At 45.3% G+C, this 20,048-nt stretch overlaps 1 protein-coding gene and 1 long non-coding RNA gene across 2 annotated transcripts in view; both read right to left on the reverse strand.

Moving 5' to 3' along the window:
• The window catches only part of GlcT (ceramide glucosyltransferase), an 82,507-nt gene extending 78,597 nt beyond the window's left edge, over positions 1–3,910 (reverse strand). The window contains 1 exon segment of the mRNA XM_071672205.1: positions 3,388–3,910. Within this exon segment, the coding sequence (XP_071528306.1) occupies positions 3,388–3,758 (371 nt within the window). The 5' untranslated portion in view covers positions 3,759–3,910.
• A 47-nt stretch (positions 3,911–3,957) lies between these two features.
• LOC139754669 (uncharacterized) overlaps positions 3,958–20,048 on the reverse strand; it is a 28,251-nt gene continuing 12,160 nt past the window's right edge. Inside the window, exon 2 of the long non-coding RNA XR_011713920.1 lies at positions 3,958–4,838. This is a non-coding gene — a long non-coding RNA (uncharacterized lncRNA). The remainder of the gene's footprint in view (positions 4,839–20,048) is intronic.

A 20,048-nucleotide genomic window follows, 5' to 3' on the forward strand; every position in this document is an offset into this window, starting at 1 on the left:
TCAACCCCACGAGGACGTAGGTAGGGTGGAGAAGAGGTTTTAGAGTCTGTGGTGGTGGGATGAGGGAGAAGCACTCCTGGGTGAAGGTGTGGGTATTAGTGTTGTGTTGCAGGACAGGCCGGTCATGACCAGTGGCGGGCAGGCTGGACACACCACCCAAGGCCGCCCACTCCTCCCTCAATATCCACCCACCAAACATCATCACTGTATTAATATGGCTAGGAAACATGATCATGTACCGTTTACGTATTACAATTACGTAATTATGCAGAGGATTGATCCGTTCTTGTATGGAGTGCTGCTCTTACTTCTAGGGTGGTTCTAACTCTGTATCCTTACCTTACAGTGCTGAGTCGAAAGCGGTCCGACTTATGAACTCCCTGAGGTTAAATTCCAAACCTAACCCATCCGCCCTACGCCGCAATGTTGTTTTCCGCTTTCCTTCTTCTACAGGTGTTTACTCCCGTGTGCTTGTGTGCCTCCACCACTAGCTCGACCACGCAATACTCGGCAAGCTGCTGCGTCACACTTACAGTGTGGCCTTTGGCAACTCGAGGGTAGGCCGTTTTGATAACTGTTTCTTTCCCTACACCTCGAAACTCTAGAACTCTCTAACCCCCTCATGTCTTTCCCAATACTTACGACCTGACACGTCTCAAAGGACAAGTTTTTCGCTTCCTCCAAAACTGGCAAATACTTACCCCTGTCTTTGTTATCCCACCTTTCAGTATCCCCTCTCTCTCTCTATTTCAGTTTAGACCCGATCTTCATGTGGACTCTTCTCCGTGACTGAAGCCTCCAACATATAAAATAAAAGTTAATGCCTACGTGAGGGTGGTGGTTGGCTGAGGTATGTGTGGAGTGCTGGAGATGTGGTGTGGGGGACAAGGTACTACTACTACCCAAGAGGCTGGCCGTCTCCAATAGCTAAGGCTCATTTGTCATACGCTGTGGAGCTGGTCCGGCTCACCTTGGACGATGCTGGCCACTTGTTATTGAAAACACGCCCTGAGGGTGTCTTCCCATTGTGGCTCCCTCGTACCAGTGCTAACGCGGGCTCAACACACGTGACCCCCTCGCCACTTGCAAGGGCACACTGTTCCGTGTCTGTAGCGCCACAGGCTCCGGTCCACGGTGGAGGGACTTTGCCTATCCTGCATCCAGTCCCTCCTCCTCCAGCCAGGAACTACACATGTGACTAGGATGAGTTACCTCAGGTCTCCTCCGTGTTCGCCGAGTGCCTCTCGCGTCCACCTTTTAATGAGTACGATTTCTGAGCTTTTACTCTCCCAGGAACTGACGTCTTGTTATACCTACGCGGGCGATGGGGAAAAAAAAAGAAGACATCAGGATGATCATCCGCTGTGCCATATCTCCAGCCGGGGGTGTAGAGTAATGAGATCGGAGACGCCTACTGCACATTCGAGAGAGAGAGCCAGCGTTGAGGCTGGTGGGAGGCGAAGAGTGGCACAGCGTCCCTCACTCATACGTTGCCCAACACCAACCAGTCTCCGTCGGGGTCGCCTCCGTCAGCTCCTCCGTCTGCAGCGGGGCGTCGCTGAGGTCATCCATGATCCGCCACATCCCTCACATCTCACGTTATGATCTCTCGTGGTCGTCAGGTACGCCGCATTGGACGTCATTCATCTATTTCTCCCGCTACGGAGGTGACAACCTTCTCGGAATCTCACTCAATAGAGATTTTGCCTGATAAACCGACCGTGAGGTTATCAAGCGTCCACACTCGACGTTAACTCCCCGAACTACCCCTCAGGCCTCATCCGCAAACGATGTTGGTCTGATGTGTCGTGTTGTTACTGATGTCATGTGCGCCACACCAGGGAAGTCAGGAAGGTACCATGTAGGACATAACATTCTTCATACGGGTTAATTTTGTCACCAAAAGGTACCATATAGGACATAACATTCTTCATACGGGTTCATTTTGTCACCAATATGTTGGAAAACTCGTGATGAAGGCAGTCCTACTTTACGTCTGTACGTATGACGTGTTAGACATTCTCCAATGAAATGCTAGAGCATTCGTCAGGGAGTATAAACGCTCCTCTGTAAGTCCTGCAGTTTTGTAAACAACGAATGCATGACATCAGACCCGTGAATGATCGAGCGAAATTGAAACCCTCAGAGAAGAAGGATCACTCCAAAAGGCCTTCCTAAAGCTTTAAAAAATTACCCCAGCAGATCAAACACCTTAACAATAGCGTCCAAAAAACAAAAAAAACAAAAGACACACGTCGGCCAAGGCCATCAGGAATCCAACATACGAGTGTGGCGGTCTCACGTCAGCTGACAGATCAAACACCTTAACAATAGGATCCAAAAAACAAAAAAACAAAAGACACACGTCGGCCAAGGCCATCAGAGGAATCCAACATACGAGTGTGGCGGTCTCACGTCAGCTGACACACTCACCTCAAACACTACAGGAGGAGGAGGAGGAGGTGCCTCTTCCCCTGCGTGAGTCTTCGGGCCAACCTCATCCTCTGTGCCTCCGTCTACAGTCGCAGGTCTTTCAGCTGGCGACGTCTCCAGCATTACCAGGGTAATCTCCTTCCCTGGATGCCTTATGTGTTATCTATACTCCTCCATGGTTCCCGGACCTCCTCTTCCCTAAGAGTCCAGTCTATCAATAACCTAAACCTAACTGTTCAGTCAGCAATTCAATATCAACTCTAAATTCCACTGAAATAAATAAGGAATGGGATCTCCATACCCCTGTGCAATGTTAATATATGCATGTGGTAGGTGACAAAATTAACTGAATACGGTATACATATAAACAATGCATGCACAAGAAAATACATAAGACCTTCACATACGCATGTATGTGGGGAGTCACATAAGGTCTCTCCACCAGGGGGGCCGTGGTGGAGTGGTGGTGCAACAGGCGTCACGGAAGGCCTGTGTGAGTGGACGAGGCCTACCTCAGGCTGTCGGGTTTCACACGTAATATATATATATATATATATATATATATATATATATATATATATATATATATATATATATATATATATACGTCCATCTATTGGGGAGAGGCGGGGATACAAGTCTCCCAAGCCGAGTCGTATCCAATACTGATCCGTGCCAGTATGATCCCTACCCACCCGGGTTGGGTGTGGGCCGACTGCCGCGCCAGGAATTCGAACCTATGCGGGCCGATCAATTAACGTGTGTGTGTGTGTGTGTGTGTGTGTGTGTGTGTGTGTGTGTGTAAACTTCTTAACCCATACAGTACACTGGGCCATGAAACAAGGAGCGTAGGTGGGTAGGCGCAGCCGGCAGTGCACCTGAGCCTGCCTGCCCTGGCGCGCGCGCGCCGTGTGCCTACACCACCAAGAACAACAACCAAGCGTTGCGACTCACCCGTAGATGATGCCGATGAGGTGGACGACCCAGAAGGCGGACCAGAAGATCAAGATGGCCAGGGCAAGCAGGACTTTGTAAACCTGCAGGTCGGCCATGATGATGCCAGTGGGGCTGGGGCCGACGGGTGGGCCTGCGGGCGGAGGGGTGAACGGCGGGAGGAAGGGCCCGGTGAGAGGTGGGAGGAAGAAGGAGGAGGTGGTGGTGGTGGGAGGGAGGAGAGTGTAGCGGGTGGCGGAAGAAGGGAACGGGAATACGCCTACGTTCCCCGCCCACAGATGGTACACGCCGCCACTAGTGCAGGTGCTGAGGAGGGCCCCCAGCCAGGCGTTCGGAGATATCAGACTGCGGACACAATCCACGCTCCACATCGAACTCCTCCTCACCCAGTTCTGAACGAGGTGGCGGCAGGCAGTCACGGCTCCCTCGCTCGCTCGCGCCTCCACTTCCAGTCGATACTATTCCTCGAGGTTTCGGAAAAAGTTGTTTTGTACTGTAACTTCTAAGGGTTCCTTTCTTTCCTTCTCTTTTGCGTGTCAAAATCGTTTCTTATGCTTCCCCCTTCTCTTATTTCTTTTCTTTTTTTTGGCAGATTCTAAACAGAACAGTTTATTTTGAGGAGTTTTTTTGGACTACAGTTTACCGTCAGCGTCCTTCCAGTCCAGACTTATTTGCGCACTAAATATATGCGAAGGTGTTTCCGATGCGTCTTCTCAGTTCAGAATCGACTTTCATGACGTTCAGGGGTTAAACCTAACTTCACTGGTTCACTGAGGCCATGGAAAGTGCGGTAAGGTTCAATTTGCACTATGCTTAGAGTCGTCATCTGAGGTCAAACTAAACTCCTTTGTACTATTCTAACCCTGCAAGCCATGATAAATGACCGAATAACTTCATTATTCTCTGACAAACACCGGACACTTTAACGTTCAGTCACACTTCTCAAGCTTGAGTCTTCAGTTCCAGTGATCACTTTCGATCGCCGAGTCCCACGACAGTAGAGGGTCGCCTCCCACAACACAGGTGGTGGAGGTGATGGGGGGGTGAGGGGGGGAAAAAAAGAATCAAAACTTTAGTTCACAAGAAAACAAAGGTAAGGTAAGACACGGAGGGGGAGAGGGGGGGAGGGAGAGGGACGAAGAGGGAGGAGGAGGGGGTGGCGCTGCACACAGACACACACACACACACACACACACACGGGGTCAGCAGGTGTGAGTGAGGTTGGAGGATGCCTCTTGAGGAGGTGCAGTCAGGTGTGTCAGGGAGGAGGGGCACACCGACCTGCTGGCACCAGTACAAGCCCGGGAGGACATGTCGCTTCCGTTCCTGCTACTCGAGCCAAACGTCCGTGGTACGTGGGAAGCGGAGGTGTGCTCCTGTCCTCCCCCCCTTAGATGTGACGGAGTCCCGTCACGCGTCCTTGGTGACACCTCTGCCCTCACGATGACCACCTGCAAAAAAAAAAGAGAACACGGTCAAGTACGTCAACATACGGTCAAGTACGTCAACACACGGTCAAGTACGTCAACAACTTGGTCGACTGGGTTAAACAGGGTAGGAAACGGATGGAAACTCGTAGGGGAACAAGAGCGATACGTGTGAGACGCGATGTTGATGGGTGGTGTGACGCGGTGCTGGTGGTGGTGGTGGTGTAACGCGCTACTGATGCGTACTTCCACCCACTGCCTTAGAAACGAGTGATGCAGGCGAGGCCTGGAGGCAAGGCAACACCCGAGCGAGGAAGGCCACACACGGACCGAGGTCTGAAGGTCTACGTGAGAGAGAGAGAGAGAGAGAGAGAGAGAGAGAGAGAGAGAGAGAGAGAGAGAGAGAGAGAGAGAGAGAGAGAGAGACCACCACGCAAAGGAGCTAAGGTTTTTTGGGGGGACGATAAGCGAGGTCCAGCTGACGACGACCTGGGTCTTTCCAGAGGACCAACACAGTGTCAGCGCGGGCTGGTGTTGGCCAGGAGAGGGCCGAGAGTGGCCTTAGTACACTGGCCAGGAGGGGCCAAGGGTGAGCCTGGTGCTGGCCATGGAGGAGGGCCAAGTATGGCCTGGTGGGAGGGTAGTGATGGCCAGTGGGGAACGGTGGGGTGAGGCGTTCCCAACATTATAAAAACATGAATGATCTCAACCAATGCCTCGCTATTCCGTGCGGTGAGGGACTGGTGCTGGGTGTGGTGCGCAGTGGCCAGTGTTCCTGCCGCCGACACACCTGGTGACCTACAATCGCACAGCACAACTGAGGCAGAGAGTTATGATGCGACACATGGCCCTGTACAGGCACTGGTAGAACGACACTACAGCCAAGTACAGAGCACTGTTACAAAATGACGGGCGACATCGTCTGACGACAAAGATGCTTCAGTATAATGTCCTAAGTTCTGGCCTGAGCACACCAGCCTCGCCGAAGCTACGCTTCACAGACATTATCTTCGACCATCCCCTAAGACATCCATCCTCCATACAACTATATAACCCTGGCTAATACGACCATCCAACCATACTCTCCTTACGATGTTCGAACGCACTGCCCTCATCACTCCGTTCTACTTACAGTGACACACACATCACAATTACAATAACCTCGCTACAGTGACTACACACACACACACACACACTGCGATCCCTCGCCAGCTACCGAACACCAACCTTACGACACCGACTTCCTTAAACCGCCCACACAAGGTCACTTCCCTCGTTAAGAAGAACGCCCATCCTAGTCAACCAACCTGACTGCAATGACTATCATCATCATCATCCCACCCACAAAAAAAAAAACACCTATGACGACAACCTGCCTCTTGACAACACCCGCACTACAACGACCAGTCGTTAGTAACTCATGCGTCGTCGCAGGGACGAGGGACGATTCCAGACCCTACAACGACCAGTCTAAACTCATGCTTCGTCGCAGGGACGATTCTAGAACCTCGTCGCCGTTGACCCGTCCACCCTCGGTACACAGCGACCGTAACCGTAGGGAAGACGGGCTGTGCCAGCCAGCACACCTCCCCCCCTTACTAGAGAGAACACCCCCCCCCCAGCACCCGCCCGCCCGCATGCCATCATCTTAAGCCCGTCTCGTTTATAGAGGACTCTGCCTTCCTGATGCCTCCCACAAGGCGCAGCGCCTCACCAAAGAAGCTACAGCCAGCCATGACCGCCAACACACACACACACACACACCAAAGAAGCTACAGCCAGCCATGACCGCCAACACACACACACACACACACACAGATCTACGCCACAAAATAATAAAATATAAGGTTAATCAAGTACTGGCTATACTCTTACGATGGTGTTGGTCTTCTACCACCAACAGCGGGTGGCTGGAACCGTACTTTACATTACCTAGGCCACACATCACCTCACAAAAACTTAAACGAGTGGCACATTAGTCTAAGAGTATGACGAACCCCCGCGTACCCAAAGGGATATCTTTCTGCCATGCCAAGGTCGTCGTCCCCAGGTGCTACGTGCACGTTAGGCTATAAAACTGTTAAGATCGGCATCCAGAAAAACAAAATCAATAAAGCAATAGCATTTCGATAATTACATATCAATAAAACTCGTTCAGACGGCCTCCAATCTCTTTCTACAAACTCTAGCAGTGGAATTTCATGTGTGTGTGAACCCAGCCACGCTGACACACAGACAGAAAAGATAGAATACATGTAAACCTGAATTTCACGTATGGTCTGACCCAATAGTTTTCTTTTTTCTTTTTTCTTTATTGGAACACACGATCCCAATCCTTTTATCCCTGACATCCATTCCAGATATCTCGTGATACATCACTAAGGACATCTACGGGTCGTTGGTCGTCTCCAAGGCCTGTTCCTGTTATCATGCACGACATCAACGGACCAATAATAATTTTTTTTTTTTTTTTTTTTTATACTTTGTCGCTGTCTCCCGCGTTTGCGAGGTAGCGCAAGGAAACAGACGAAAGAAATGGCCCAACCCCCCCCATACACATGTACATACACACGTCCACACACGCAAATATACATACCTACACAGCTTTCCATGGTTTACCCCAGACGCTTCACATGCCTTGATTCAATCCACTGACAGCACGTCAACCCCTGTATACCACATCGCTCCAATTCACTCTATTCCTTGCCCTCCTTTCACCCTCCTGCATGTTCAGGCCCCGATCACACAAAATCCTTTTCACTCCATCTTTCCACCTCCAATTTGGTCTCCCTCTTCTCCTCGTTCCCTCCACCTCCGACACATATATCCTCTTGGTCAATCTTTCCTCACTCATTCTCTCCATGTGCCCAAACCACTTCAAAACACCCTCTTCTGCTCTCTCAACCACGCTCTTTTTATTTCCACACATCTCTCTTACCCTTACGTTACTTACTCGATCAAACCACCTCACACCACACATTGTCCTCAAACATCTCATTTCCAGCACATCCATCCTCCTACGCACAACTCTATCCATAGCCCACGCCTCGCAACCATACAACATTGTTGGAACTACTATTCCTTCAAACATACCCATTTTTGCTTTCCGGGATAATGTTCTCGACTTCCACACATTTTTCAAGGCTCCCAAAATTTTCGCCCCCTCCCCCACCCTATGATCCACTTCCGCTTCCATGGTTCCATCCGCTGACAGATCCACTCCCAGATATCTAAAACACTTCACTTCCTCCAGCCTCTCACCATTCAAACTCACCTCCCAATTGACTTGACCCTCAACCCTACTGTACCTAATAACCTTGCAATAATAATAATAATAATAATAATAATAATAATGATAATAATGATAATCATAATAATAATAAAAATAATAATAATAATAATAATAATGATAATAATGATAATCATAATAATAATAAAAATAATAATAATAAGAAGAAGATGAATATCAAAGAAACAGTAGAAATACCGTAACTTGTGATACATCCTAGGAGAGACAGTACAAATAGGATACAAGAAGCAATAGTTAAAAGCAAAATAGTGGTGCACGCAAGGTGCCTGACGACTGTGTATGCGGGTCGGAGCGATGCGATGCGATGGGTCGTGTCATCCAGTCATCTGGGTCAACCCCATCCCGTCCCCACCACACAAATGACCCAAAACCAACCAGCAAAAACAACTGCTGGAACATTTATCCAGGGGCAACCCTGAGTCCCCCCCCCCCCTCCGATATAATGTCCGAATTCTTGACTTCCCTCACCGTGCAAATTATAGGGTCGACCGGAAGGAAGAAACAGTAACCCCAGGTTGATCGACCAGTATCCTCCACCCCCCCCCCCCCCCCACACACACACACACACAAAGTTCCGGGTGCGCAAATGCTACTCTTTTTCTTTCTTTTATCTTTTATTCTTTTTAGTTGGGGGAAGATCCTCATACACCGGGCCGCAGGCCCACAATAACCGCACTCATTTACTGCTGTCGTATACATCAGACAAATGCGCACCGCTAAAATGAACAAATAAATAAACTGCCCCGTAATGTTCCTTTAACCCCCAGGGTACGATAACTATAAAGCTTGAGTACGATGACTTAACCCCCCCTTCAGTAGGATGACATTACTTCATGAGTTTCGCCTTTGCAATTTAAAGGTGTTTCTTACAGGCTTTAAGTAATATATAATGTGTGACAGACAATGTTGGCAGGGATGATCTGGGTAACTGCTTCACACAGACTTCCCCGTGGACTCATAGGAATATATATAGGGGACAAGGGAGAAAGAATACTTCCCACGTATTCCCTGCGTGTCGTAGAAGGCAACTAAAAGGGAAGGGAGCGGGGGGCTGGAAATCCTCCCCCCCCCCTCGTTTTTCATTTTCCAAAAGAAGGAACAGAGAAGGGGGCCAAGTGAGGATGTTCCCTCAAAGGCTCAGTCCTCTGTTCTTAACGCTACCTCGCTAATGCGGGAAATAGCGAATAGTAAAAAATATATATATATATATATATATATATATATATATATATATATATATATATATATATATATATATATTCTTTCTTTTACACTATTCGCCATTTCCCGCGTTAGCGAGGTAGCGTTAAGAACAGAGGACTGGGCCTTTTTTGGAATATCCTCAACTGGCCCCCCTCTGTTCCTTCTTTTGGAAAATTAAAAAAAAAAGAGAGGGGAGGATTTCCAGCCCCCCGCTCCCTCCCCTTTTAGTCGCCTTCTACGACACGCAGGGAATACGTGGGAAGTATATATATATATATATATATATATATATATATATATATATATATATATATATATATATATATATATATATATAATATTTCATATCACTAATGTTATTGTACAATCCCTGGACAACTTTTATGGGGTTCCTGCAGTTTCGAATGTTTTGGAATGTTGTGATATACAGGGGGCGATGAGATATCATGGGTTGAAGGAGGAAATACGATGCAGTCTAAGGCAGCATTACTTCCAGTACACACGTACTACAGACTTACATGTACGACGGGCACTTACGTGCGCATAGGCTTGCACAAGCATGAATAAGGAAAAAATCTACGAAAAGCTACTGATATTTTCAACTCTAATGACTTTTTTTTTTCTATACAGAAAGGTCGAAAATAGAACGAACAGTCAGTGGCCTTATCATCTCGTAATCACATAACGTGACATGATAGCCACTATCTTATCCACCTCTGCCGAGTGTTTCGGCCGACATTAATAAGCTATGCTCTCAACACGCAATGAGGCTATGCAATGACAGTAGGTGAGACAGATGTAGAGTCAGCAGTTGTACAGCACCGTCACTCGGGAAATATGTAAAGCTAGCTACTGCGAGCACGATATGAAATGTCGTTTAGCTTAGCTGAGACGAAATCGCAAGTTGTGGTCAGCAGTGATCAAATTAAAAAAAAATACAGCTCCACCCTCTCAGACCAGAAACTAAGGAACAGTTAAGTTTTAAACAAAACTATGGTTACCGTGCCGCCCAGGGTGAACAGACTATTAAATAGTTAAGAGGCAATCATCGTCTCGGAGCCCAATGTATCGATCAGATGTTTGAAGCAAACGCGACCGTTATGTGTCTGTGGTGGTGGGGGCCGCTTCCCAAGTGACCCCTGTCACCGGCGTGTGTTGGTCCCTGTTACTTGAAGGATAGAATAACGTGGCAAGGAACTGCAGCGACCTCTCTTGAACCTCCAGCATGTCCAATGAACCACAAGTTAACTATTCTTCAACCCCCCTGGAGATAACGGCCTAGCCTTTAACGGCCTGGCCTTTTAACTTATACCCTTAAATGTCACGGCAAAAATCACCCAACGGTCGTACTCGATAGATCAAACAAAACCTCAACGGAATGGACTTTGTTGTATAGGACGCCCGTCAAGACTTCGCCACACTCAAACATGCATGCATGTGACGGTATCTAACACTCTGGGAACCTAAGCACCTAGTGACATATTGAAGGTTTCACAACCACGGGTTTCCTCACAGCCACACGACGGAGAAGGAGGAGGAGGCGTTCCAACGAACAGAATATACCAGAGACGTTCGGGGTAGGCACGCGCATCATCAGCAAACGTGACATCATCGGACACTAAGCCGGCAAGACGTTCTCTGGTTGCGAGACAAAGCCTCAGAAAAGTATTCTGTTCCACGGAGAAGAAAAAAAAAAAGGGACAAAAAAGAAGAAAAAAAAAAAGAAATTGTCTCCTCCCTGATGTGCTCGTCTTATATCTCCCATGAGGTCCGTGAGACATCGCCTAGGACGATAATTTAGACCGGACTAAAGCTGAAGCTTCCCCGAGCTTAAGGGTGTCACAAGATGGCCTCCCTTACAAACCTGCATGTAAATGACACACACAAAAAAAATCTAACATACGATAGAAAAAAAAGGGGAGACCACTGTAGCCTAACGTACCTTAGCGTAGTATTCTACGTTATCTGAAAACTTGATTTACAACACCAAGCACACCCAAGTCTTAAACCAACAACACTTTAACCTAACCTGTGTGAGACCTTTCTATGATATATATCCAAGACACAAAAACCAGAAATTTTATAAAGAAAAAAAAAGAGAAGGGAAAATGGGAAGTACAAGAGACTTGGTTTATCGTCACAGCTTCTCCGTGATGTCTCAAGAGAATCCATAATCAATTTTGGATACCCGGGTTACTTTAAGGAGTCCCCATCATGTTCCACTCACTGCACTAAAAGTTGAAATTCTCAAAACAATCGATAATGCTAAGGACAACTGATTATAAATATTAAAGGTACCGTAAGACCACTTTACATTTTTAGACGATAATTTAATTGCCCACTAGGCAGTCGCGTTCCTGCGTGACGACAAATCTCATTACGTATTTTCTTGACGTTGATCATGGAAATATTACTTAGATATTAATCTAAACTCTGGTGTACAAAGCCTTAACCCCTTACAACACGGTGACTAAAGCCATCTTTGGAGACTGTCAACATAATTGTCCTTTTCGAGGGGCTATGTCGTAATACTCGGGAAGAAAGTTATCGTACTAAGTCTTATAATTACTGTAAGAACGCTTTGAGATAGCTCTTTCTTTCCCCTCTACTTCAAAGCTTCGGAACTCTCCATCGGATCTCCTTGTGTCTTTCCCAATAGCCAAGACCAGGCACGACAGGTTTTTCACTTCCACCAAATTTCGTAAATTCTTTTCTTCATCTCTTCTTTCTACCTTTGATGTGCTCTACTTCTGCAAAGTTTGGTGAGCAATGTGGAAGAAATGATTGGCGTGACCAACCTGCAGCTGCATTTAGTGCAAGTGACGCATTAAGTGATTTGGAAACACTGTAAAGACGGTGGTGATTTGTAAGAAGCTTATAAAACTGTATTTCTAGCAGTGAGTCACTGGTGAAACCGGGAACAGGTCACATAAAAATGCAGACACATCTAATACACACTAAAGTGTTTATGAAAGTAGTCCATTGTTTCTAAACAAGTCATCCACGGCAGAAGTCTAGGTCATCAAATCCGCTACACTCGTTGTGTTTGCAGAGTATATCACGATTAAAGAAACTGTATTGAGCAATATGAGAGAACTTCGCGGTAAACCATACAAGGAATAAAGCCAGATATGGCGAGTGGAACTCTACAACGTACTCTACTGTATCCATCTTGATCGATACAAAATTGTATGTGATAACTGTATAATAAAACAACGTTCGACATCACGAAAATGCCCTTCGAGCAAAAGGTGTTTGCCAAAACTATTTACAATTTTGTCAGCAACTTGCACAAGTGTCATGTTATTACCCTACAGAGGTATGCCACGAGTACCAACACAAACTGGTGTTCACTGAGAATATTCTTTCTCTCTCCAATTTCTCCTAAATACCGGCACATCTAATTCTATGCCGGCCCTAGGAAGAAATAACGCATGACGTTTGGTAACCTATAAAAGAAAAGCGTCAGTCAAAAAGAAAAGGGTCAAGGAATGGACAGACAACAACTTCAATATACAAGTTTCTCTCCGGCCAACAGAACACATAAACCATGAACTGTGATGGGGTGGTGTGTGACGCTTGAAACCACAGCGCAGAAATATCTGCCGAGACGCGACCGTTATCCAAACTGAAAAGGCTTCCTTCTAGCCGAAGAAGCAAGCTTTGTTCGCAGATACATTAAACCGCTGGTAAAGCGGCCATCAACACCTGATAAGGTGTGTGAAGAGGCCAATCCACTTCGTGAGAATGCACACGTTAAGTTCAGTGAGTCAGTCATTAACACACAACTCCCGTAAATCTTATACAATCCCCTATAAAGCAACCTATCCTCAGGGCTTTCAGTTTATATCTAAACCATTAAAATTATATCTCTCCAACTTGCTAAAAGCAATTTATTCCAAACGCAGTTACACTTCAGTACCGTCTGTAAAAGATTAAGTAACATACTTTTCTCTCGGTCGTTTAAATAGAGTAGTGTAGATGTAAAGTTCTGATTAGCTGGTATGAACAAAGTACGGGAACTGCAAGGGGAGAAAAAATATGGGGAAGTGTGGTATACTGGGTTAGGAAAATACAAGGGGAAAGGCGAACAGCCGGCAGTCAAATATCTGGTCAGATACAGCGTTCCTGCAAAAGCAATAAGGAAGCATCAATTATCCTCCGCATACCGACGCTCATCAGGCTCTGACAAAAGCTCCTTGTGCAACACCAGAGGAAGTGGCATCACCCACCCACGCAGCGAAGTGCAACGCTACACTACACTTGGTCTGCTCTTTTCTTAACGCCACATTACACTTGGTCTGCTCTTTTCTTATCACTGGTGGTGTGTGTGCGTCCAATAAGCATCAAACAAAACGTGCAAGTCTATCAACATTTCTGTACGAAATTAGTTTGTAAATCAACGCACCAAACACTTCTGAATTTCCGTTAACTGAAGTACTACGTCAACATCTTACTATAAATAACTTATGCCGCTAACCTTCGCGGAGGAAATGGCAAATTACCGCCTGTGTTAACTATAAATATTTTCCTTAACTGCTCACACGACCTACACAATGAAGACGGTTCGGGCCACCTGCACTCATCTAACGGCCTGCTTCGCACGCCACACGCCATCATTCGTACATAATCATGCTTACCCATGTTCATTTCTGGCCGGTGACTTATTAAAAGTCTGCGATAAAAGCATCCAATAATAAACTACAGCTGTGAAATATACACCATATGGCACTTCTCATGACACATCACCACCACAAGGTCGCATCGTCTGGAGGAGATTAACTTGGAACGATAAACATGCTGTTGAAATATTCAGTTTCAACACGAATGTTGTATCTGTCTCTATATGCATGCAATGGAAGAGCAACAAGGTCGGTCACTCTATAGAGTTTTGGATAACAAACCTCGTCTCTCCTACCGCCGTTCACAGAGTTTCAAAATATTTGAACGAAACTCTTGACAAAGTTATACACACGAAGTTCAGACCATACCTTGTTCTTTCAGCAGTCATTCAAAGGGAATGATCTTCCTCCTTTCATCCGTATCTTAAAATGAAAATGTTCGAGGAACCATTCTATTTCGACCGGGCATTACACCCGATATCCATCAACGCAGTAATGAGATGGTAATACTGGTGGGAGAGGGAGGCAAGACGCTCTTTTGAAGCATGAAGTTAATGGTGGTGAAAATTCTAAAGAGGGAACTCACAGCGTTCATTATAAGTGCTAGTAATGATGGTTGTTTAACTTTGTTCAGAATACAGAAATATGTAAAATCACAGACCCCTTGAGCGGGAAAACCGTTTGCAAGCATTACCCCAGTCTTAGGAAAATAATCAAGAACAATGAAAATGCATTTGTCGGAAACACATAACGTATACAGAAATGCTATTTGCAGACGGTAGAAATTCACATGAATTAAAACAGGTTCCTCGATATTGCTCTCTACAAATGGAAATTAATCGAATCTTTCTCCTCCACTAAATACTTATTTAACTGATCAACAAAATCGTCAATCGAGCAAGACGTGCAGTAATGGCCACGGTCTAACTTTGTCACAGGGAAAATCTCATCGTAGTTGGGTAGGATTACCAGGTAATGGACCATCAGGTCTCCTGTAATCCGTCCTTCCCATGCACCCTGGTCTTCCTTTTCCTCTGTTCTTCACTAACAATGACAAGAATTACTGGCTGTCATTCAAGCGCTTCCTGTGGCTTCTCTGTATCTCTTCAGCAAATGAAGGACAGCATGCGAAGAGAATTTCCCCCAGTTGCACACAATTCAATACTAACATTACTCCACATTCACGTGTAGTCTCTGGCAGGCAGGCAATCACCGACCAGGGAGGAGGTACTGGAGGCGGTGCAGTGTGGCCAGGACTACACAGTATCTGTTAAGGTCCTCATATGCACATGGGTTCCTAGTACTGATTCCACAAGCAATACGCAACACACTCTACTCTTTATTCTCCCTACGCTGGGCCATCGCCTTGCCTAATTAAGGCCTTAAATAACCAGGCCATACGTAAACAAAAGTTCAAGAGATGGGGTTCGCCCAATTACAGAACTTTCTCCTCATGCTGTACAAAAACATGTGTGCATGATGCGGAGGACACACCACATACACATGGTATTTCTTCAAAATGAAGGCGAGGTCGACTGAACCCTTTCCATGCTCCTGCCGACCACCTCCCTCCTCCAGTTATTAAATTTCAAAAGTCAATAAGGAGGGGGGGAAGTGCCCTTTCAATCATGGATCTTTTTTAACCTTTACTTACCCACTCTTATCGATCGTCTGCTATTCACAATTCAGAATTTCGAAGAAAAAAAGGAGGCATGATGTTTATAACTAGCCTCTAACAGGGCTGTACAGCCTAGCAGTGGGAGCCTGTGAGGGATAACAAAGTCAAAAGTGGGATTACGATCATCAATTGTTTTTCACATGCTGTATTCCATAATCCTATCTTTCTATCCACATCGAAATTAATCAACACTGGGTAACTAATGATACATTTTTTTTTACTCCTTAAGGCCTGCCAGTTAATGGCGTAGTAAGGTCTTTTAAGAGTGCCCTTTTCGAGAGATGCTCCTTAATATGACAGTGTGTAGGAAGATGTCCAGACAATATGAGGTCATAACAGATGTAACCAGATGTAACTGGAAATCTCAAACAGTCATACATTGCACTGCCAGCCGTACGACGACGCATCACGAAACTGCCATTGATCTACGTCCATCCACTAGGCTAAACTCATTAGTTTTAAATTAGTGCCTCTTGATGTCTCTGTCATACTTTTTGAAAAATGCTGTACACGATTTCACACATTTTCTCACAACCGACAGGCTACAGACACACATACACACACACAGACACCACATAAACGTACCTTCTAACATGTAAGCATGTTCAACATGCATACACGGCTCACAAACTCACGTACGTACACACGAAAAAAAAATATATATATTGCTAGGCTTGGGTAGGTTCTATTCGCCTCTCACTCAACAACAATACTAATGCAAGCAAGCATAAGCGTGGGCGCCGGATATCTCTTATCCTTTATCGATAGTGATGATAGCCTATCTTCGCCTGACTTGTCCATCGCCCAAACCCGCCCAACCGCCGTGCCTGGCACGAACTCTATAGAGTTGGCTGCTACCTACACCTGCCTCGGGATTTCTTTCAACCTTTTATCATGCCCAAGTGTGTTAGTCTCCTACAGCAGTCTGATATTATTCATCATGCTTCAGGTACAGCACCCCAATGATTCAATTTACTGGTAAAAACGTATACAATAAAACTTAAATATCACGACGTAATAGCTTCCCTTAACTGAGGCCAACACAACCATTTGTCAAATATCACTGCACTTCACCATTATGTCCAACCTTTAAACCCATGGAATATCTATGAAGGCGTTCCTCCCAGTCGTGGGAGTTCCAAGTACACGTCTGCACTGCCAAGGGCAAGAGAAGGGAGAGGGTGAGTGGAAACAACTAGAACGAATGCTACAATGGTCGAACAGCAGGCAAAACCCCCCGTTCCCTTGCGCAGGAGGCATGGTGTATGCAAAGAATGTACAATGCGCACCCAAACGACTGAAAAAAAAAATCCTATCTATGCCCGACGAAATCCAATACGCCTGAGAAAAGGCTTTCGTAATCCAATCCTACAATCGGTCAATCACATTCCTTCTGACCGCACCTATTATCAGATAATCGTAATCATTTATATACACACGGGACTGGTTAAAAGTTCTCTAAATGCTGTTGCTAGTTTATCTGGATCACTTAACGAGCACTCCCAATTGAAGTCATGATCCCCGGTTCTTGTCTGCAAATCTGCACCCTTTGACCCGCCCCAAGTTAACACCGTACCCGCTGGCTTGGTTTGATGGTATGACTCAACACAGTAAGTAAACCCTTCATCCAAAGAGCCCCTGTTCCTTTCCATGTTTTACTTCTACGTCAATGGCATATGCACGTTGTTTCCAAAACTTTTAACCCCATTTATTTCGCTGTTTCGGTAGCTTAGTCGCCTTTCGAAGATGCTCTTCACAACACTTCCTTTTTACCCCATCAGGGATGGCTCTGATATGAATGCTATAGACACCTCCTTAATGACTTATAGCTGTGCATCCCAATGCAGTATCTACTTGTCCATACCTATCCTTCCTTCTCTTACAAGCTTTTTACTTCGTGACTACAATACGATAACAACTCTTACAACTTTTCGACCAACTCTCTCTATAACTTTCGCGACACCTTATTCTCACTTCTCAGGGCCTCGTCTCTGTTCCCACAGATAGACCTGGGACCAAACTGTATCGCTGGTCCTCTCGTTTGTCAGGTTATCAATGGTCTCCCACCCTACAGGTCTAATTAACCACAGCAGGTGGGTGCACTTTGCACATATTCATCCCCTACGTTCTTGAACTCGGTGAGCAGCTATGATCACACTCCTCACTGCTGTCCCCATTACCATGGTACACTTAGGACATCATAATCTGTGAACAAACAACAAAGCTTCTGAAAATATGTTCCGAGTGAATTTAACTCAGCCACAAAGGAACAAATAAATCACGGAGAAAAACGATTAGGGAAACAAAGACACGTTCATAACGATAAGTTCAACGCCAAGGATAACGAGGTTGGGTGACTCTCTACCGTTGGGGGAGAGAGGAATAACGGGAGAAACGGTCAGTTTACTGGCATTATGAGACGTCAGGAACGGAGACCTTTTTACAACAAAGGAAGATGATGATTAACTACATCTCAAAACACTTGTTCTCTCACAACCGGAGTACCAATGTGAGTCACATTCATGGCATACAGCCAGAGTACATACTAACCTACTAAAACGTCTGGCGGATCTTCACCACCCACATGAACAACTGGCACATGTTGAAAGCTTTAATGTTCTGATCCGTAGATGCGAGCGGTAAGCATAACAACGAATTACTACTAGACGGCTTGGTGGTGTAACCTGCATAGAATGAGGATCCGTCTTGGGAGTGACAACTAAAAACGTGTCAACTATTACACCAGGATGTAGAGTTGCATTTCAAAAGAAAGACACCGTAAAATACCATCTTATCTGGGGCTTATGCTTGCTCAACCTTTTACCGGGATATGTACTCACTTTTACACACCCTGCAACTCAGATTTATTTTTTTCCCAGATCCAATTGACCCTAAAAAAAGAAAAAAAATTCAGTGTTATAGGGTGTTAAAAAGTGAGTACATTTTTTTGGGACACCCAGTATAATCCAAACACCATGGAAAGTCACGCATGACACGGGCCCCCTCTTACTGCGGATAATAATCTTATGTACAAATATCTTATTATTTTGTTTGCCATATTCAGATATTTCACTTAGACTTGCAACTGATTCATCAATTACGTTAACTCATATGATTAAGTACCTCACTGTGTTCAGAAAAGCAAATAATTAAGTCTCTGGAGGTAGTGTATTATCTACAGGCATAATATAAAGCACGAATATGACAGAACTTTAAAAAGTCCATCTTCTTTATCGAAATACCTTATCAGTGAAGACAGAAATGCAGCATCACACAGCTGGATTGACCAGGCCCTCACTTGGGACGCTTAGCTGCGTACGAAGTTAAAGAGGCTCATCTTCAAACCTGCTTACGTTATACGTACGGAATGTGGACTTTACAAGTGTGTATACAAACATTACGAAAAAAAAAAATCGATTTGTTTCAACACGACTCCTGGAGAAAATATTGCATTTCTTGATAAAAGAAAAAAAAAAATCACAATCGCTCCTATTCGATGTGACTCAACATGAATTATAATCTATCAAATCTGCTTTGTTGAACGTAGTCAAAACCCACTAGCTATATCACAACTGACATGCCTTATGACCAAATAAATCCTTCTCGTTCCAAGGTAATGCTATAAATAACATGCATTCAATAAGATGAACTTCGTTTCATAAAAGGAGCAACCAGAGGAAGAATAACAACTCAATTGCGAAGACCAGACTGCAACACCAGGGAGGGGCAGCGACTCATGAGTATCGACCTTGGGCCTCCGATAATCTGAACCACAGCTTGGCTTACATGTTTCCCTCCTCTTCATTTTACATAACTCGATGCAAAATATCAATAACTGCCTTCATTCACCCAACGCGCGCTGCCAAACAAACGCACGACCCTGACATTTAAAGCGGGTTGAACAATCGCTTCGCTCACATCCTCGGCAACACCAACCTCAACACTGTCGTGGTTATTTCCTGCTCAAAAAGGTATTTCAAGGACTGGCATACCATAGTTAGTGACCCTTCGTCTCGTAATTCTAGAGTTCTCGCGCAGACCAACGGAAGACAGTTCACGAGATACGTACAAGGACACCGTGGTACAAGTCTAATGCAGTACTTATCAACCGGGAATCCCTGGAACCCGAAATTTCCGCAAGTCTCCTTAAAATGTTCCACGAAATTCTAAAACAACTAAAACGAAAAAAAATGACGTCAGTCAATTCATGATATGCATATGAAGCCCCTATAACTTGAGCTTAGCTGCCACAAATCTGCAAATTGAGGCTATAAAACTTTGCTTCAAACGGTAGGGGGAAATAACTGATTGGGGAATGGGGTTCCAGAAATAATATACAGTTCATTCTGTAATCATGTTTGATTAAGCGACTAATATATATATATATATATATATATATATATATATATATATATATATAT

Source organism: Panulirus ornatus, chromosome 2, assembly GCF_036320965.1.
Source record: "Panulirus ornatus isolate Po-2019 chromosome 2, ASM3632096v1, whole genome shotgun sequence".
Taxonomy (NCBI): Eukaryota; Metazoa; Arthropoda; class Malacostraca; order Decapoda; family Palinuridae; genus Panulirus; species Panulirus ornatus.